Source organism: Myodes glareolus, chromosome 26 (genome assembly GCF_982192425.1).
Source record: "Myodes glareolus chromosome 26, mMyoGla1.1, whole genome shotgun sequence".
NCBI classification, from domain to species: Eukaryota; Metazoa; Chordata; class Mammalia; order Rodentia; family Cricetidae; genus Myodes; species Myodes glareolus.
In genome coordinates this window covers 21,899,494-21,921,790 of record NC_142051.1, presented here as the reverse complement: position 1 = coordinate 21,921,790, position 22,297 = coordinate 21,899,494, and the positions used below count along the sequence as shown (strand labels likewise).

General features: G+C 35.4%; 1 protein-coding gene across 8 annotated transcripts in view; it reads right to left on the bottom strand.

Annotated features, from left to right (window-relative positions):
* Nav3 (neuron navigator 3) overlaps window positions 1-22,297 on the bottom strand; it is a 740,499-nt gene that overhangs the window by 39,328 nt on the left and 678,874 nt on the right. For all 8 annotated transcript variants that reach the window (XM_085683469.2, XM_085683465.2, XM_085683467.2 and 5 more), the window contains 4 exons: window positions 20,732-20,755; window positions 17,896-17,973; window positions 12,965-13,048; window positions 5,250-5,361 (listed from right to left, as the gene is read on the bottom strand). In XM_085683469.2, the coding sequence (XP_085539595.2) occupies window positions 5,250-5,361; window positions 12,965-13,048; window positions 17,896-17,973; window positions 20,732-20,755 (298 nt within the window). The remainder of the gene's footprint in view (window positions 1-5,249; window positions 5,362-12,964; window positions 13,049-17,895; window positions 17,974-20,731; window positions 20,756-22,297) is intronic.

The following is a 22,297-nucleotide window of genomic DNA, read 5'->3' as shown; positions in this document are numbered from 1 at the left end:
CACACATATCTGTATTAATAACATATAACACCTATAATATAAAATATCATATTTTATATAATTATTATATATAATATATTGTATATCTTATAAATAACTGATCAATAGTTGATAACTAAGGAAAAACTCCTATAGAATGATATTAAATATGTGCAAAGAAAAGGAAAATTTCCATACTTTTAATTTTTAGCCTTTTAACATTTTATTATACTTTTCAAATATAATCATATAAAAGGATGCATTTGTATTCCTTTATTTTAAATGTCATGTAATCTAGTAGATTAGTTATTTATTTCTATTTCTATATTTAAGACAAAATAGAATATTATGTACAAAAGTTTAGATATATCTATAAATGAATTCATATTCTGTGATCAGTTTACTTACCAGACTGGTAATAAATATAGCATAAACATTTAGAGACAAACAGTGGGTTAACAGATGGGATTTTTGCCAGATTGGCCTGCGTAGAAAAGTGTCACCTCGCTGCATATATTTATCCTAGGGCCAGATGTCAAAATGCAGGGAAAATTACAGTTTCAAAGCTTCAAAGACAGTATTTCAACCTCATCAGCTGAATAACCAGTGAAAGCTACATGGCTTGGACAGGCCACTATTTTCACCATGCAACACTGGCTGTCAATAAAATACAAGCAACATGTTTGTGCTAACAGAACTGAATGTCATTTCAATACTTCAGAAATATAAATCATGCTATAGATTCAACTATTCTGTCTTCTGATGGTTCTAAAGGTGTAACATTTAAACATTTTTAATTCTTTTGGATGAATTTAGACCTAACCGATTATCCAGCCCACACTTGCAAGCAACAAAATTCCTATATTTGAATTCTAGAAGATACAGTATAAACTACCTGTTGTCTAAGATAAAAGCAGTCATTCCAGAAAGCTTTACTTCAGTGACTTGTGTTGTATTAAGGGAAGGATTAAGCCTTTTTAAAGCCCTTCTGGACCTATTTACGACATGAAGATTTAGAACATAAGCTGCCTTATTATAGCTCTGAGATAAGCCTTAAATATGCAGTAATTTTCCATGCAGCATATAAATCAACTTCCTCACATGGAAAGCTGCTGAATTTTTTAACAGAAGTAGCTCATGAAAATAAGTCTGTTTTTCACAGTAAGTATACCCTTTTATGTATTTTTTTTTATAAAACTTAAATTCAACCATACAATTTTTGATTTTGTTATTCCTTTCTATAAACTTTGGATAAGTCTCCATGTGGTGGTTTGAATAGGAATGACCTGTATAGATTCGTGAGTTTGAATGATTGGTTTATAGGGACTGGCACTATTAAAAAGTGTGGTCTCACTGCAGTAGGTGTAACCTTGATGGAGGAAGTTAGTCACTGGGGGGTGGGCTTCAAGTCTCTCAAGCCCATGCCAAGCTTAGGCGTTCAGGTCTGGTCTTGATGCCTTTGGATCCTGGAGTAGAAATTTTAGCTCCTTCTCCAGCAGCATGTCTACCTGTCTGCCACCATGCTTCCCATGATGATAACAATGGACTAAACCTCCAAACTGTAAGCCAGTCCCAATTAAATGCTTCTTTTAATAAGAGTTGCCATGGTCATAGAAACTTTTCAAAGTAATGGAAATCCTAACTAAGATACACATTTAAGGTATTGCAACAGTCATAATACAAATCAAAAGATTTTCTAGCATAAATTTAAGAAGATAGATTTAATAGGTATAGGGGAGAAATATAAATATGAATACTTTCTCAGAAATATATCACAGGGGACTTGAACCAGTTTAGGAGGCTAGATGACCTGCTTTGGCTAAATCCTGCAGTTTTCTAAAAATCTTGATTTTTATCAAATAGAGGAGAATATTAGAAGTGAGCAGGGTATAATAAGAAATTCAGGCTGGAGAACAATTTCAATATGGAGTACACACAACAACACAAAAGCAAGAGGCAAATTCAAGAACAGAGTGTAGAACATAACTACTAACCACTGAATATTCATAGAGTGAGTCAAGCTGGTGAAAAGATGTAGTGTCATATTTAATAGTCTGAATTTCTCACAGTAGACAATGGGATCATGCTTAGTACATGTTTTTACACAACTCTGGCTTTGATGTGAGGGATGTTGTAGACCAGTGGTTCTCAATCTATGGGTTGTAATGCTTCAAAATAAAACTAGAAAATACAGATATTTACATTATCAATTATAACAGGAGAAAAATTACAATTATGAAATAACAACAAAAATAATTTTATGGTTGGGGTCACCACAACATGAGGAATTGTATTAGAGAGAGGGTTGTCGCATTAGGAAAAGTTGAGAACCACTGGTGTAGTCTGTAGAAGATTTTTCATTTGTGTGGTATTGTGGATTAGAATTAGGGCCCTGTGTATGATAGACAGGCACTCTATGGCTGAGTTACAGCCCCAGTCCAAACGTCGGAAGAAGTTAAGAAACATCGAGCCTATGTTGGAGTCCATAGTCAGACTTCAGGGAAGAGATGGAGGATGGTTATGGAGTCAAAGAAAAGTGAACATTCAAGAGCTATTGAAAGCATGGAGACAATAAACCCATAGATACATTGAATCAGGAGAACAGTACTTATGACTGATATGTACCATTTCTGGCTGTAAAAAAGAAAAGATGGTAATACTATATCAGAGACAAAGGATGGTGAATAGAGGAAGTGTGAGTGGAAAGATGGCAAGTAGAGAATGTTGATCTTCAGGTGCCAAAGTTAAATGCAAAGGCATCCTAGTACATCTCTCCTTTGGCATTAAGAGGTGAGCTTGGCTTCAAGGCATATTAGACCAGTTCCTAGTAAAAGCAATAATTGTAGCTTGAGCAATTGACAAACTCATAGACTTTTAGATAGACTATATAACATCATTTGGTAAGAATCATAATGAAGAAGAATATAGGAAACCAAAAATTAAAAATGGATACAGAAGAGTGAATGGATATTTAACACAGAAAAATTTACAAGGAATTAAAAAGGACTAGAAATATCACAGAAGCTCAGGAAATGATCCCAGCAGTTGGTCCAAGGGATTGTGTGCTACTTAACAGTTTCTGTACAACAAAGAAAGCCATCAGGCAAAGTAAGGAGATTGTCTACAGAATAGTAGGATGTTTGTCCCACTAAACACACAACAGGAAACTAATATGTAGAATCTCTACAGGACTTCAAAAATTAAATATCATCCTTGAGAGATAGCTGAGTTGTTAAGATCACTAATTGCAGTTTCAAATGACCCATATTTGATTTCCAGCACCCACATTTGTAAGTTCAGTCCCATGGGATTCAATGACCTATTCAGGTTTCTGTGGACCCGGGGCACACATGCATTGCTCAGACATACATTGAGGCAAAACACTTATAAATAAAGAATAATATAAAAACTTAAAATATTATATACCAAAATATAAGTCTCACCCCATAAGTGGACTACTGAATTGGATAGTTCTCAAAGGAAGAAGTTAAAATATCCAATACATACTTGATAAAGTGCTCAGCATCATTAGGCATCAGGAGATGTAAATTAAAAGATGTTGAGATTTCACTCTAGCCAGAGTAACTATTATCAAGAATGTCAACGGCTGGTGTAGGAGGGTCTTCTGTCTATGTGTTACTTTCATTGGTTAAATAAAGAAGCTGCCTTGGTTTTTTAATAGGCCAGCCCTTAGGTGGGCGGAGTAGACTGAACAGAATGCTGGGAAGAAGACAGAGTCAGGCAGATGCCATGGCTCTCCTCTCTGAGATGGACGCTGGTTAGACTCATGCCAGTAAGTCACAGTCAAGTGGCAATACAAATTATTAGAAATGGGTTAAAAGAGTATGTAAGGGTTAGCCAATAAGAGGTTAGAACTAATGGGCCAGGCAGTGTTTAAATGAATACAGTTTCCCTGTAATTATTTTGGGTAAAGCTAGCTGGGATCTGGATGGGAAGTGACCCACTGCTCCTTATACAACAGAAATGCTGGCAAGGGAGAGAAAAGGATGGTAGCTAGTCCACAATAACAGGTACAATGTAACCTCTTATTTCCTCTGGAAATAAGCATGCAAATTACCCACAGAAACTAGTAACAGAACTATCAATAGACCCAACTATACTACTGAAGGTATATACCTGAAGGATTCTCGGTCATCATACTATAGAGATACTTGCATAGCCATGTTTATGTGGCACTATCCTGATAACCAAGATAAAGAGCTAGCCATATGTTCACCAACAGGCACTAGGTAAAGACAGAATAATTTTCAGGAAGCTAGGAGACCAGAAAGAAGGAAAGAAGGTTGAGAAAAGAAGACAGTCTGTGAGGGGAGCAAGAAGAAAATATAATGACATATATGTATGAAATATCCTGGCAATTAAAAAATGCTGCACGGAGAACAATGTATGACAGCATGAATATTTGCAAAAATAAACATTTCAAGTATGAGAGTTTGGACATCAATAGTAGAATCTGTTTTCCTGCCTAATATAAAAAATTGAAATATTTAATGAATTAAGTATTACATATGTCACTACTGGTCCTGGACAAAATACTTTTGGTGCAAGGGTGGGAATAGGGGGTGTCATCACAGTGGGTTGAAGAGTGATTAGTAATTGGACATACAGAAAGAATGCAAAACTATTTATCAGAACTTGTCTGGAACTGAGAAAAGAGGTGATGAGGTATTCAGGATTTAGAAAAGGATTTTAAATAGAAGGAAGAACAATGTACTTTAACACGCTGATGTCAGGATATAAATAAATAGAACGTAGGTAAAGAAGAATTAGGATTTAAAAAAATGAGCCTTTTGTCCATGGCATTCCAAGGCATGGGGATGGTAGCAAAGAATCACACAGGCATGGTACTGATACACTTTTATCTGGCTCCTGGTCACTTTAAAACTCCTGGCTGCCAGAAATATACTTTCTCATTGACCCTACCCATAAGACCGTGCTCCCAGTGTACATTGGATCTTGATTAGCATATCCATTCTTAGGCTTGATTTGCTTGAAGTCAGAAAAATTTCAACCTATCAGCCTCAGTGTACTAGTTCAAGCAGAGAAAAATGTGTGCATAACTGGTTACAATTTCATAATCTAAAATTCACTGGGTAATGAAAGCTAACATTCACAAGGTTTGGAATTCTGAAGCAATTGTATTACTTGCTATAAAAGGTGGCACCACTGAGTAAGTAAAACTCTACTGTAACTAATCCCATGCCAGTGTTTACAGTATGGAATGACACAGGGCACAGCTTGAAGTATACCTTTGGGAGGGTGGTCTGGGCCATTCAGTGCACCCTGAATAGCCGCCTGGGCAGCAGAGTTCTGGGCTTTCAGCATTTCAATGGTTTCCCGTAGTTCTATGAGTTCTGATTCCTGTGAAATGAGCAGAGTTTGGTAGTTTAATGTCTGGAAAGAAATAAAATGTCATTGTTAATATTTTCCTGTCAAATGGGTTTGATAGTATTTAGCCCTATACGTTTGAAGGAGTTGGGAGTCTTGGCTGACCTTGTCAAATTGTATCTAAATTTTTGTTAGCTAAAGAAGGAATTTTAAGAATCCTATCCTATAAAAGTAATCTCAAGAGTCCATAATCCATTCAAAGGGAGGTACATGGCTGATCCCTTCAAAGCAAGGCAAGATAAACTGTCACTCAGTTTAGCATTACCTATGGGAACATTAGATATTAAATCTCAATATTTCAACATAACACTATGTTGCCTTTGGTGTCCAATGGATTCCCTGATTTTAGATTTCGTCCGGAAATGCTTTTTACATTGGGAATTGATTCTCTGCCTTCAAGCATAAATCTTGGCACTCATTTCAAACTCATTTCTTTGAACTGTCACCTTACTATGTTCGGAGGGCATATTAAAGTCACCTTAGAATCCTGATAATATTTTCATGCAGCAGTGAATAGAAACATAAGAAATACAAAGACTTTATATATTAAATTATAAATAATATCAATGTCCTTTCTCAGTGTCTCATAGAATACAAGGAAAAGCTAAACAATTTTGTTGCAGAAAGTGGCCTCATATGTTGAAATGTTCAGTAACAATTCTAATCTTAGGTAGACACTGCAATTGCTTGAAATGACACGGGAAATTAGATATACAATCAGTGTCTCGTGATTGTTTCCCATCTCTCTTTTTCTCTTTTTTCTGAGAAAAGATTTTACTTTGTTGCTCAGGCAACAACACAATGTCTCAGCCTTCCATGTGCTGGGGTTACAGGCTTGAACATCATGCTGCATTTTATACATCTATTTGCTTGAGTATCTCACGTATTTGCGATGGACACTGGTTAGATTGAAAAATAAACTCTTGTGAACATTAAACAGTTTGTAAATACAAACCTCATAATGAAAATAAGAAGGAAATTACTGAAATTACACATAGATTTCAAATAATTTGCTGTAACCATTCATCTCTCGTAAAGGAAACATATCACATTGTAGACACAATTTGCAACCTAGTTCGTCATAACAACTTTGTCTCCCCCAACTTCTGCTTTGTGTCTCTTGTTCAATTACTACAAGTAATTTTACTAAAATTTGATGTTTCTACTTGAAACCCTGGAGAGAGAAAGTATTTACTGAAAAATAGATTCACATAATTTAAAAATCAATTTTATAACCAGTGCTTAGGTGAGTGTTAAATTTTAATTAAAGTCAGATTTTCATCCCTGGATTTGGAACCAATGATGCTTATGCTGCAGACTTAAAAATCTGCTAAAATATTTGACTCTGGCTTTACAGAAAGAAATGGAAATAAGATCTTATGCAAATGTAATAATTGAGCTTAATTTTGAGCTAGCTGAGTTATTTAAGTGCCAAAGCTTTAATCTCTTCTAGAGAAGTCTCTTCTGTAAACTTTGTTTTTTCAAGACAGAGTCTCTCTATGTAGCCCTGACTGTCCTGGAACTAGCTCTATAGACCAGACTAGCCTTGAACTCACAGGGAGGGATCCCCCAGCCTCTGCTTCCAGAGTGTCAAGATAAAAGGTGTGCACTGCTACATTGATTTTTTTGTCTAACCCTTTAAAAGTGATTAAAAGTGGAATAATCATAGAATATTTCCTTTTCATAACATTGTGTTTAATACACCTTAGAAGAATGATCACTTTGTAAAATTAAGGTTTACTTTGAAAACGGCAGCTATCTATAGACCAATTGTTATCTGTGATGGTTTAGTTAAACTAAGTAAAGGATAGCTAGGTAAGAAATACATTTACTATATGACTTTGAAAACTTCTATCTTTTAAAAACTAGCTGATTTGAATTCATGTTGGTATTTCTACAGGGCAGCTTTCAAAGCATAAATAACTGTTTATGACAAATTCTGTAAGATTTTAGTTAAACTGATAGTTAAATTCCATAAGAATTGATACGATCTGTTCAAACCTATATTTCTTATTCCCTACATCTGCAAAAATTTCCATTAATGAAATCTACTCTCATTTTGTCATTCAAGCTACAATCATGACCTTTCTGAGAATTTCATATGATGTTTACCTTTTGCCAAATATTTTTCCCTTACAGGCTAAAATGAAATACCCCTGTCAGAAAAATAAAATAAAAGAGGTCCCTTTTATACCATTTAATGAAATATCTTATTTTGTAGTTGAGAGATCATTCTTTTTGATTGATTTATAATTCAGTAAATGCTGGAGTGATTTTATGAAAAGTTCTGGTTTACACGCAATAGCTGTATTTTGTTTTCTGAAGAAAAAATCTCAGCTTTACTACTCACATATAATAGGATGGATGTGTTTTCAACTAGGGAGTACAGGTGCTATATGAACACATCAAAACTTTCACAGTCTATTATAAACAGAAAGTCTCTGCATGGTTAAGTAAGTAAGTAGAACTATCTTTACTGGATAGTAAGGAAATCACAGTTCCCTTTCTTTCTTCCTCGGTAGAAGATTAGAAATTAACAAAAAGTATTTTAAACATTTGACTAGGATTTAGAAAATTTCCAATATTATTCTGGCCCTCATTGTTTTCTGTCATTAGAGTTGGTTATTTATATTGATTTTCCTGCATATTTTTCCAGGATTACTGTAATGCATTGAAATTACAATGTTGCCTCCAAACACATACATGTATCTCTCACCCCTACTTCTCTTTTGCTTCCTTGCTGGTGAGATGTTTGGATAAGTACTATGGTCAGTAATGAATTCCAGAAACCGATGACTACAAAATCATAAGACAATCTGAAATATCTTCAGATTGTCTCTATATTGTTGTGGGCAACAGAAAATACTGAAGTCTAGAGAGTCACTGGTCAGACTTTATGGAAATACTCTGAGAAATAGCCATGTCATTCAGATAACTGTTTAGTCTGTTGTGCAATAAGTCATTCAGACTTCTTCTCTGAAACACAGAGAAAACAGGTCTGACTAATTCCACAAGAATACCTAGGAATTAAGATGTCAGATAGTATTTTGTTGTCTCTCTCCAATTACTGTAATAAACTCAAGATAACGATTCTATGACTTCTGTAGTTTATGTAAAAGTATACTTTGATGTGGTTTCTAATTTGGATAGTTGCCATGCCTATTTTAGGCTATACAAGTTATGAAGATCATATTTGAAATGTTTTAAGAACAAAGTAATCAAGTATTTCCTTGATACTAGCCTTTGATATTCTTTCCAACCTAATTTCCTAGTTGTCCTTGACCTCTTTCAAAACTTCTCATTAAGTTTCCCTAAAAAACCTATAAGCTTGACAACAAATCTTGTGAAACAACTGAACCTTCTAGGCAAGGCTGCTCAGTTTTACACTAAGTCTGTCTTTACTTCCTAAAATGGTAAGCAGTTAATCTCACAGGTTAGCTGTGCTTTTCTTGAGAACATTCTTCTCTCCCCAGTCTTCTATGTATTTGCCTTGAAATCTACCTATTTATTTAAATTCATATCATTTTCTTCTTACCCCATGGAAGTTAAATAAAAATTTGGTAAAACATTAAATGGGCAAATGAACCTTGGAACTCTAGAGACTGAGATTAAAAATACAGTTCTATATTCTTGATGCTTTTTCTTAAGATTGTTGGATCAGAGAGTGATATACCCTTTTTATCTTGGTTCCCTGGTGAATGCTTTTCCTGAAATATTAAATGTTATGACCTCAGCTTTTAGAAAAATGTCGAAGTGAACAATGTGTTTTGTCTTCTGTTATTTCATGACCCCAATTTAAGAACCCTTGAGATACATTTATCCTTAAATTCAGGGCCAAGATGTTATTCTGCTCAATCTAAATCATACTCTTCTGGTCAGACAATGAGAACAAAACACACCAAGAAATCTCCCTTTGTTCCTTAGCTTCTCTGAAAGCTGGTCAGTTTAGGGCTTTGTGACCGGTCCATGTGGTTTAGATACTTTGCATACATTCATCTCCTGATTTGATGCAGTTTCTGTTACTGAATTACACCGTAGTCCATGTTATTTTATAGATTTCTTCAAAGAAAAATAAATATGAATTCACAAATTTGAGATGCATAGAAAGCTATCAAGAATCATGTCTCTGTATAGTTCTGAACTGAAGAGGAATTGCTTTATGCTTAGCTAAAAGTAGTAAAGGCAATGTCAAACATGATATTTCTGGACATTTCCAACAATTTTGGTGATGTTATTTGAAGTATACTATGTATATAATGACAAAAGCTCTTATATTAAGGAATTATATTTTGTGGTAGACTACATCCACATTAAACTTGAGAAAGCTTGGAAAGGAATTATAAACACACACACAAAAACAAAGTTTAGCCACATTTTTTGGGCTGGTGGTGTGCCACAGCTTCCTTAAGAGAGCTCTTCCTGATTCAGCGGTAGAAAAAAACAAAACAAACCAAAATGCATGGTTTCAAACAGCTTTCTGGTTTGCCAGCAGAAATGGTTCTGACTCTTTTGACAGGTCAGGCTACACAACATTTAAATGGGGTCTAGGAATAGACTTTTACAATTTGCTTAATGGCATCATAGACCCGCTTTGTGCCTAAAAATGGGCCAATGTAAATGGCTCTCAGAGGCAGTGAAGGGATCTTCAACGTGCTGGACTAGGCAGGGCAAGCAGGTAGGGCCATGTTGGCCCTCATCATGCCCACTAAGTATTAAAAAAATGTGAACTGATGGTCAGAAAATAATTACAGATACACAATAAAGACAAATTCAGACATAAAAGACCTCTAAATGAGACACAGTGTGTTTAAAAGTGTACATAGGCTTGGGAGATAGAAGAAAAAGAGTTTAGAGAGGTATAAAAAGAAGTAAATGTTTTTGTTTTTTGTTTTTTTTAAATAAACCAAAGTCTTTAAAGAGACAGAATAAAGTTGTAGGAAAAGTAATAGAGTAAGAAAAATAACTCATGTAAATATGGAATATACACAGAGAGTTTGGATTATGTATACTATTGTGTTTTCTTTGAATATTTTGACTGCAGAGAGACATTTGATTCTGGGGACTGCTAAGATAAACCAACATATAAATCTTAGAGGTGTCTTGACTTCAAAAGTCTTCAGATATTATAGGTTAACATACTTGTGTATCTTACAGAATTCTATTGGTAATTTTACTTGTGCACATATAAAAGAGTTAACTGAAATATGAAGGGATTGGCAAGAATCACTGTTGAATCTGCTTTCTTCAAGACATTTTAATGAATGCTAATCAGCATTTTCATAATATACCCAACATAAGCCAGATATGAATTAGTTTAGGTTCTATTTTCACTTTTGCACATATATTTGTGCATGGTGAACATATTTGTGCACATATGTGTATACATGTATGTATGCATGTGTACATGCATGGGTAGAGTTTGAGGTTGATGTTGATTATCTTCCTAGATTGTTCTCCACCTTATTTATTTTACTTCTCTTGATGAACTTAAATCTAGTATGTATATTCATCTGGTTCTTGGAATTGTCTGTTTCTGCCACCCACCTCCCACAGTAAGATTATAATCCTACTTATAAGTAGGCCCTCATATACTTTTGGCTTTCATACTGGGTTCTGGAGGAATCCTTACTCTAGATCTTATACTTCCATGGCAAAAGATTTACCCAAAATTCTCCCCAGTCCCTTTTGGAGTTTTATAAGAAAAAAGAGAAATGTGCAGGAAGATGATATTTCTAGATTGACCTAATACATGTGAGGCAAGGATAATATTTTGCTTAATTTTCATGTTAATCCTACAAGGTACTTATTTGTTATCATTGTGACTTTGGAAGATACCAGTGATTAAAAAGAACATCCAAATGTTAAACCAGTGAATTTTAGGTTAAGCTATCTCAAGATTATATAATTATTTTTTGTTTTATTTTATTTTGTTTTGTTTTTTTAAGACGAGTTTCTCTGTATAACAGTCTTGGCTGTTCTGGAACTTGCTCTATAGTTGAATTCACAGAGATTCACCTGCCTCTGCCTTCCAAATGCTGAGATTACAGGTGTGTACTATCACCGCTCTGCTAAGACTAGATAATTCTTAAGAGACACAGTCAGAATTCATGTTCAAGGTTTCTGGTTCCAGTGTTATTAAATATTTTTTCCTGCTTGACTTATAAAGGACCTTATAATTATGTTTTCTGGGTTCTTATGCTACATACTGAAGTAGCAATTCATAACAAAGAAGAAAAATACAAAGGAGGAAAGAAAGAAAAGGGGACAATCATAGGAGAGAAGATGAGACAGGGAAGGAAGGAAGGAAGGAAGAAAGGAAGGAAGGAGGGAGGGAAGGAGGGAGGGAGGGAGGGAGGGAGGGATAATGAGGAAGGAGAGGGAAGAGGGAAGAGGGAAGAATTCAGAGGGGTTTGCTAGAAATCTTCTAGAAAGGTTTGATGAAATTGGACATAATATTGTTGTGGGCAGAAATCTAGGATCTAAAATAAACTAGAGGACCTGGTTGTATTAGGTAGTTATACAAGGATATTACATTATACACCTTTTAATTTGACTATTCATATATTTTCTAAAAACAAGTTTCATGCACTTAATAAAACTTGAGAGTGCAACATCTCACAATAGCTAAACCCAAAATGAAGCTATCCCTATAGGCAAATAAAGGCGCAAGTTGCAAATACCCAGAACTTCTTAGAATGTAGATTTGTATGGGAATCAGATGAATACAGGGACATCTGCCAATGCTTTGTATATATGTAGCCTTTATAAAACATTTCCATGAGCTTCAGAGACTACACCAGCTTCTGCCAACAATACAAGAAGGTCAAGGACACAGAACAAACAGCAGGGAAGAAAACTGATCTTCATAGGAGAGTGACCAACATCTTTCCTGATAGATCAGAATATTTAAATGTATGTGCCTGTGAGAACTCAATTATGCTCCCTTCTTGTTAGTATTCTTTATCCAACACTATAAAATCCTTCGCATGTCTTTTAAGTTTTTGATGTAACTGAAGTAATGTTACTTCAAATAAACATAGCATCGCAGATGTCCACTAATTTTTTGATGTAAAAACACTTAGAATTGTTCCTATCGTAACTGGCACATTCTCATGCCTCCTACTTTGTAATTCTCATGTTTCTAGGCATCCTTCTTCATGTGTCTGCTTACAGCCATGATTTACTTATAGGCTTCTGGACCACACATTTTTGGAAGTTCTCATTTAAGTACATTTCGTATTAACTACATAACAATATGAGCATCTTTGAATTCTCCTACACAAAGCTTCCTCTTGACATTTGGTTTTCGTTTACAGATGCAGTTGGAGATAAAGAGAGAGACCTGTACCTCAGAACTTGGTGTGCATTGTTGTCTCTTTGTTCATATGTGGACAATCTGATTGTGTCATTAGATTACAGCTGGAGAGGAAATGGCACCGTCCTCTCCTGGTTTCAGTTTATTGCAGAATGGATGTCCTGCAGTATTGTTTCAAGGCACTAACACCTTCCTGATAATTCAGTGTTCTGTGAAGTGTACTCTCCCCTTTCAAGCCTCATTGGCAATTACTGGTCATACCTTTTGTTCTGCTGTCATGGTCAGACTCTGCAGTCGGCCAGTCATATTCCCTAAACTCTTTTCAAAAGCTGCTACAAGGTGTGCCTGCAAAGAAAATAGAAGAAAGATAGAATGTCAGAGTCTCCTGTGGGCTAAGATAAAACTCTTCATTTTACAAAATGCTTAATTTCAGTTGTTCCAACGCTTTAAGTGCTGTGACTGTCATGGTTAGGTCTCAGGGCTGACGCTCCATTAACACACATCTTCATTCTCCATTTCTAAATTTTTGTTTCCTAAAAATCAGCATTTCAGTCTTTTGACATTTAATATGAGCTCGACTTCCAAAAGAGGGTGGTATTTTTTTTCAAATAACAACACCTCTGACTTGCACTTCATGCAGTGATCTGACACCCGAAATGCCGAATGAATTTCCCAGCTGCCACATTTTTAGAAAGAAAGCCCGAAAGGAGGTCACTGAAATAGTCAATGGACAAATGTTCCTCATTTCTCGACTTCCGTCATGACCTTTGCGGATATTGTTAGCACGTCTATTGTGAGGACATTCTCCTTCAAGTGTCAGACATCTGCTGACAGCTAGAACATTATCTTTCCTCTTTTTCTACTTACAAAGAGCTGGGTGGGAAGAGTTGTCTTCACTTTCAAATCTCTGTAATAAAAGGCCTTTTCTCCCTACTTTTCGATTCCCTTCAGCGAAAGAAGTAGAGCTGGCCCAGGCAGAAGTAATCACAGGTCCAAATTTAACACTAAGCTTTGGTGCACTGGGGGTTTTATTTTCAATTTTAGAGAATTACACGTATTATAGTATATATTCATCACACTTATGATTAGAAATGCTTTAAGACAAAACTGTAAATGAGGCTGTTTCTTTCTGATTCAACAGCATAAAGTGCAAATACTAAGTATTATGGGATTGCTTCAGTCAGTCCTGTGGCTTCAGACACAACTGCAGGTGCATTTATCACAATTGGATGCCATTTATTGTGTTCCTACGAATATCTAAAGATGAAGTGTTCTCTAATATTGATCTATAACAAGCCCAATCTGGATAAAATCTGGTTGACTTTGGCAGATGATTGATTATTTATTTTTCTGAAGAGTGTGATGGCACTCTAACACATCACTTTTGTTGCTGTTGCAGAGCTAAAAAGTGGCACCGTCAATGAAAGGGCTAGCAAAACTCCCCGCGAGAGTCCGCCTCTGATGGCCCATAATTAGCTCCAGTGCCTTTGCTCATCATGGGCTGTGCTTCATGGATACTGCAATAGGGAGAAAACCACTTTGTAGAGATCATAGCCAAATTTCAAACATTTGTGAACACTCTTTGATCTCTTATTTAGTTACTGGGGTCTTTCCTTTCCTGAGATAACCATTAGGTCACGTCTATATGGCTGCTTTCATGATGTTTTTTATAACTAACTTTGCATTCCCAAATACTACCTTTTAATTTGACCAATTTTACAAAGTACCCAAGCACTATCATATAGTTTTCATGAGTATTTCTTCTTTTTAATATTACATTGGAAATAAACCATTCTTTCCTCCGAATTTACAATATATTTGTCGTAATGGATTTCTGCATTGATTACCATTCTGTCTTTTCAAAATAATTCCTTTATGCCCATGAAACAAGGTGCTAAATTCTAAAACTAAGGTTGCCACCCACATAAGGAACATGTGAGAAGAAAAAATTTTTATGTGATAAAGGAAATAATCTTGAACACTGTGATATTTTACTTCTCACTAAGTCAAGAAAACACATATTTAATTATTGGGCCTTTGATCAATACATTTGTAAAAATTACTTTATAATTTGTATATTTATGAAATCACATTAGTCGGAATTAAAAGTATGAGAATATTGGGATTATAAAAAATAGGTTGTATGCATAAACTATGTTGACTATATTTTGTAGGTCTAAGTAATGATAAAGTATTTAAAATTAGAATAGTGTGTTATCTATTCTTAAGTCAATTTGACACATGTTAGAGTCATCTGAAAGGAGGGAACCTATGTTCAGAATATGCCTCCATAAGATCCAGCTATAAGGCATTTTCTCTTTTAGTGATGGGGGGCAGCCCATTGTGTGTGGTGCCATCCCTAGGTTGGTGGCCCTGAATTCTATAAGAAAGCCTAAGAGCAAGCCACAAGGAACAGGCCAGTAAACAGCACCCCTGCATGGCCTCTGCATCAGCTCTTACCTTCAGGTTTCTGTCCTGCTTGAGTTCCTGTCCTGACTTCCTCGATGATACAAAGTGATATGAAAGTGTAAGCCAAAAAGTCCTCTCTGACTTATTTTTAATTTATTTTTTTTGATCATGATGTTTCATCGCAGCAATAGAAACCCTAACTAAGAGAAGCATAAATTTCTAATGTTTCTAAATATGCTTTTAACTAATATTTCATGAAACCCTTAATAATTGGTTGCTAAATATCATCTTGAGTCAAATTATTTTCAGTGAAAAGTATGCTTTAAAAATGATCATTTTATATTTATATCTTCTTGGCTTTGTTTATCAGAGTAACTATGTTACTTCAGAAGTAATAAATGTTAAGGTTCTCACTAAATACAAAAACTGACAGAAGAATAAAGGGGTAAATGTGGGACAATTTTCATCAATAATTTCTTGTATAACTTTGTCTGGGAAGCTTTGTGACTTTTAAAAGTAAATATGATTTTTCAGGGTGGTTGCAGTGCTTACTAGATTGTGACTTATTTTTTAGCAGTTTTCCCCAAAATATTATTCAAAATAGAGTAATTAATTAATTATTAATATGACATAAAAAGAGATGCCTAACTGCTTGTTAAGAGTAGTTATTTTTCATAATGGCCATGGAATTACACTATATAAAGTGATACAAAGAAAATTACTGCGATTTTTTAACAGCAAGATGAAATGTGATTTCATATATAATGCTTACAATGCATATATTGACACAGAATGAAATAATAAGCTTTCTGTAGAGTCTCTTGTGGCTTTGATGCAGCCGTTTTTGGAGCACATCTATAAGGAGGGAAGGACTACTGTGTGCTGCAGTGACTGGTCCTGTACTCTGCTAGTCCAGTGAGAAGACGGCTCACTCAATATCATCTTTCTCTCAGTCTGCTCTACTGAACAGTGATACAGCAAGTTTAAACAGATTTATTAATGTCAAGTCCCAGCGTGCAACACACAAGTCACAAAAATGAACCTAATCAAGTGAACTCACTAGGATCTAATACATAGATTAAGAGGAGGTGAATGTTCCTTAAATGATTATTAAATTGAAAAATATTCATCAAAATCTGTCTTTATGACATATACCTACCGCACGTTCATATACCAGTCCATTCTGTGGAGAGCACACATTTAACCAAATACAATATTTACCTACAGTCTGAATAAGTTAATAGGCTAAGACCAATACAGCCAGTTCAGCTAATAAACTATATAAATTTGAACAAAAAGACCTGTCTTTACCCACAAATAGAAATTGTAAATTAGAAAAAAATAACTCCAGGTCTCGATGTGGCTCTGGTAATAAAAAAATGCTAGCCTGGCATATATGTGTACATGTGTCCAAACCCAAGTACTACAAAAGCAGACAAACATGCAACAAAACATGTGATCATCATGGATGAGCTGGTCACTGAGGCTTCTTAAACACAGATAAATGCAATCCAGCATATTTGTGGTTTTTGTACAGATCCTTGTCAGCTGGGTATAAGTTCAAAAACTCACCAGTTTAACCGTATACTATGGATGTGGAGTAAAATTTACATTAGTCTCAAAATTATCTCCTTAATAGTTAAACTTAGAGATCAACAGTAGATAGACTATTATTTTCTAGCAATGCTTAAAGAAAAAAAATCTGCTTTTATTGCTAGGCATTTCATAGAAATCTTTGTAAACAATCATAGTCTATCTCATATGACTATTATTCCCTAGCGTTAAAGCATAATGTCAGCAGACACAAAGCTAAAATTAATTCACAGCGAGAGAAATGGCTTATTTCCCGTGGATTCCTATTACGGAGTCACACACTACAGCCCCGCACCTGTTCATTTTTGGTATGTGATGCTTTGTGGAGAAGCAAGAACACCTCCATGGAGGAGCAGGGAGGCAGCAGGGGAGCAAGAGGGAGAAGCCCAAAGCCACACAGCAGAAAGGACTGAGCAAAGACTACAGAGGGCATACGGCAGCATAGCAGGGCTTCTGCACCCCCTTGCTCTTGCTTCTCACACTGCTGCTCCCTAGCACTGGGCACAAGGCCACATGCTCTCCCGTGTTACAGTTCATTTAATCTACTTTGAGTCCTCCTAGAGCGTGGAAAGACATTCAACAGAAAAGGTTAATGTGTTGACGGTTTTCGGGATGCCTATTTTCATGAATGTAAGTTGCTTTAGTACCAGCAAACGTAGCCTTCCAAATTGCTCTAAGAAGCGGGGCGTGGGGGGGGGCAATGCTATATTTGAGAGAACTGTATTTCACTTACAGTGGAACTAAGCTTCCTATTTAGATCTAAGTTAGTTTATTTTAAACTTTATTGGATGTTTCATTAACCATTGAAAGGGACAGGACCCATAGGTATTTTGCCTTTCACAGTCAAATACGACCAGACCTTACTAGGTTTCAACTTGAGCAAAACTTCTACATGTGAAATGACAAAAGTATGAAACAAGAAAAGAGGCAACACTGGTTATCAAGACCACTGTTTGTAATTTTCTAAGCTACATTCCCCCCCCTTTGTTTTGTTTTACCATGTTGTTTCTCATCAGCTTAGGTTTATATTTTATTAGTGAGTGGGCAAAACCCTTCAATTTAATGTGAGTCCTTCCTTCTAGAGCTTTCCATGGTGTGACCATGGACACTTTAACCTTGTGAATCAAGCTATTACCTCTAATTAGATACAAATCTGTTCTGGTATCTTCAAACAATAAAAGGCAACTTACGTTTGCCGACAACTGAGATGTGAGGGTAGCGACTTTCTCCTGGGATGCAACCAGTTCTCTCCGTAGCTTATGGATTTGCTGTGCAATTAAAAAGTCCAATGAACTAAATGATCCGTTACAATGAAGATTTCGGTACAAGACAGCAAGTACAGTAACCAGAGGCAAAGCAGTAACAAGTCCTTCTAGAGGGCAAACACTAGCTGTGTTCAGCTTCCAAATGCTACTTATCAAGAATGGAATGTATTTCTAACTTTAATATTGGTACCCAGATCTGCTCATCAAACTAGTCTACTGACTCTACTTATAAGTCCTGAAGGACTGACGAAATAGTTTGCTGTCTCTATGGAGCCTCCTCCTTCTAAAACAATATTGTGATTAAAACTCAGGCATAAATACTCTTTAAAAATTCATATAAACTATCTACATAATTTTCTTGATATTTATGGAAATGATTTGCCACATGATTTCTTTGAAAATCTCACGTTTTCAAGATACATTTTAGTTTTCTATATTTTATAAGATTTTCAAAAAGTATAGACTATTTTACTAACACAGAAGACCTGGATTTAAATACTTAATGAGTCTATATTTGAAAAATAAATACTTTTTTCTTTTTGAGACAGGTTGTCAAGTAGCCCAGGTTGTCCTCAAACTTGTGATTCTCCTGCCTCAGGTTCTGGAGTGCATGAATTATGAGCATATATCACTATCCAGAATACAAAGTAATTTTACAGAATGGAACTTTAATGGTGAATAGATAATTTATAGCTAATGTTTCTTAGAATGCCTTCATCTAGTGACCTATTACTAGCTCTGAGCAGAAATGCTTTGTAGGCATCCAAAGTATAAAATATGGGGGGGATTATAAATATCATACAATTCATTAAATAAACCAACAGTATAAGTATTCTTAAATGCTTTTGTTTTTACTAATTTCACTTTAGTAACACAGACACATCAATATCATATCATATTATGCATTTCAGTCAGACATATCCCATGTTGGCAGGAAATATAAACAGTGATTAAAATGGTAAGGTATTTGCAAGCATATGGAAATCACTTCTGCAAGTGTATTTCTTGTTTCAAGAGAATTCATTCCTTTAGATGCCAAGTATTCTACATGGATTCTTCTCTTTACTCCTAAAAAATAAATCCTCATTCTTGGAGCCGGACAATTTGAATGCCTTCTAAGTGTGAAAGGACATGTTAGAATGGGCCATTAAATGTCTTTCCCCCTTCTAGACAATACATTTTTATTTTGGGAAAGAAATAATAATCAGTACTGAGAGGAGCGAGCAAAATGAGGGATATTTATCTCAATATAGAAGTAGAAAACAATTATACAATTTCTATTTCTATTGTCAGGAGAGGGAGGTAATCATTAATACTATCCTACTCCAAAACTTGTGACCTCTAAACTGTAACTGTACCCTTATACAGTTTTGCCATGTATGGTTTTCTGTTATTTCTTATCTTAAAAATGGAGGTCAACCTCAGTCCCGATGAACGTTTGTGTTACTTTCATATAATGATACATTTAACCCCAGTAAGCAAAGCCTCTTTTATCTTTCAGACAGATACAAACCGAAAGAGGCTTTCTCACCTTACACCTTTATTATATAATTCTAGTTCCTGTAGCATGTAGCCCAGAAAACTATAAAGCAATGCATGGTACCTTTTTGAAAGCCCATGACCTCCTATGAGCATCATAACAAAAGGAGAATTGGACAGCTACTACAAAGGCCAACAGACACGGCTGAATTTCCAAACCTCAGTAACTTTTTCATGACCAACACTACAAGTCTTGCCATGTCTACGTGATGTAAAAAGATAGTTTCAGTTAAAAAATTGTGTGTGTGTATGTGTGTGTGTGTGTGTGTGTGAGATTAATATGTACTCTCAGTAGTTTTGAACATATTTTAGAGCAAACTTTAAATCTAAACATTTATGAAATGAGCTCAGTCAGAATGACGTCCTCCACAAGGTCAGTTTCGAGGTGTTTATCTCTTATCAGCACCAGTGTAAACCTATGAGAACTGGTACTACCCCCTGAAGAAAGTTTAAGATTTACTTTTAAGTTGTGTGCTTATATGTATGACCATGGATGTGCGTGTGCACGTGATTTGGAGATCCTTCAGAAGTCAGAAGAAGGAGTCACATCCCTGAGAGCTGGAGCTACAGATGTTTGTGAGTCTCTAGAGCTGGGTACTGAGACCTTCTGCAAGGGCAGCACACTCTTCAGGGCTGAGTCATCTCATCGGACTCCATGAATAAAGTCTTCATTAACTCTCACTGCTCTCATAGCCGAGAAACCTTTTTAAATTTTTTTTAACCTTCTCTCCAAAGAGCAGGTTGATTTTGTACACGATTGCAAGCAAGATTGCAAGCAAGTACGTATTTGTTAAATGTATCCCCGCACAGTAAAAGGTAATTCTAGAGGTGGCATAGTCATGCCACACAGGATAGGCAGGGATGTGGTCCTTGTGTGGAGAGGGTTCTGTGTCTTGTACAGTTTCATTAATCCTGAACAGAGTGTGTCAGACAGTGAGAAAAAAAGGACAGTGAAATGTTCCATTTTTAAAGCTCAATTCACTAATGAATGAATGAGTGCCAGCTGCTATAGATAATGTATTAGTCGTTATCTGTAATGACAGGGCGGACAGATTACGAGAGGAAAGTTTGCTGCTAGAATTTACTTTCATTTTCCCTAAGAGTCAACATCTGAGACCACAGATCATATGCTGCTGCAGCAAGCGCCCTCTAGTGGCATTAAAACTGATTTCATCCTAAAGTAAGGCTGGTTTTCAAATAGTAAAAGGGTACAGAATTTTACCTCTGAATGAGCCTTTTCTTCAGCCTGTAAAAATAAATCGAGATTTTAATGTAAAAATTAAGGTCAACTTATTCTATACGTATAAATGAATAAGTTATTTGAACATGTATTTACAACTTTTATGATCTAACACGAGTAAAACACTAGACTGTTTAACTAATACAATAAAACAGCATACTATAAAAACAAAATGGACAGTTCTATATGATGCAAAGTACTTTAAACTAGAGGTAATAGATTGATAACACGCCTCAAGACAATGAAACAGTTTATGATCTACAGAGACCACAAAACCTCATTATAACCTTATACTCTAGATATATGGATGTGTGAGAACATGAAATGTTGTTTTATATAACAGACTCCATGAAATTATGTAAATCTTTAGCTAAGATTTAGACAAAAGTTTATCTTCTGATTTATGTATTATGATAATGACAAATGGAGTTGAAGGGGAAATGCTGGCCATTATTGTTAATAATAGAAAGTAGAGGATACTAATTCCTTCTTGCTTTCTTTTCCTTAGTGACTATTAAGTTTATTGGCAGACACACCAGCTAAACAACAAGATACTTTGTTTTAAAGTGGCAATAAATAAGACGGCCAAATAACGTCAGCTGTGCAGCTTACGGGAACGAGAATTGCTGTACAAAACGGCCGAATGTTTTGTGCTTCTCTGCAGAAATTCCTAGGTCTTTTTTCCATCTTCGTGCTGGGGCTATGAAACTCCCGCAAATGAGCTATATGCACCATTCCATTTGGAACCTGCTGCAATCTGGGAAGAACTGGAGGATGTGTAATGTTGCTGAACAAAATGACTCTCTGCCAGCTGTCATTTGCTGGTAAAGGCTGCAAAACAGTCTTGTCACCTGTGGCTGCTTTGGGGACATTTTGTGATGACTTACTACATGGTTTTGGTCTGTTTTCTAGAAGCAAGAAAACACACGCACACACACACACAGGCACACACAGACATGCACATATACATACACACATATACAAACATACATACAAAATGCAAATAGCACAACTGCCTAGGTATATTTTATCCACAAGCATTTCTTTTAAACTGAATTTCATGCTTTTTAAAAAAAAATCTACCTCTGAAAAGTGTCAGGATGTATGTTAAGATATTTACTGTGTGCTAACTATCAAGACTTTTATTGTCTTCATAAGAAAACTTTGTGTTTAAAGACAATGTTAACATTTGACTTGGTCATTTTTAAAACTCAATTTTAGCCTTCAACATATTCATTTTTTAAATTCTAGTAATATAAAGTTATTAAATATTGTTTGGTATTCAGATGTGCTGTACAAGCAAAGGATGTCCAGTCATTAACTCGATTAAGCCTTATTCATGATTTTCTTTGACTACATAATACTTTATACATTCATTTGGTTTATTATGGTTGCAGTTTGCCTTTAGACTTATTCAGATTGCATTAAAACTATAAAGATTCAATAAATAATTGATGTGATTTCTTTAAAAAAGATCTACTTTATTTAGGTGAAACAAAATATGATCATCACATCATATTTTCATTAAAATAACTCCAAGTTACAGGG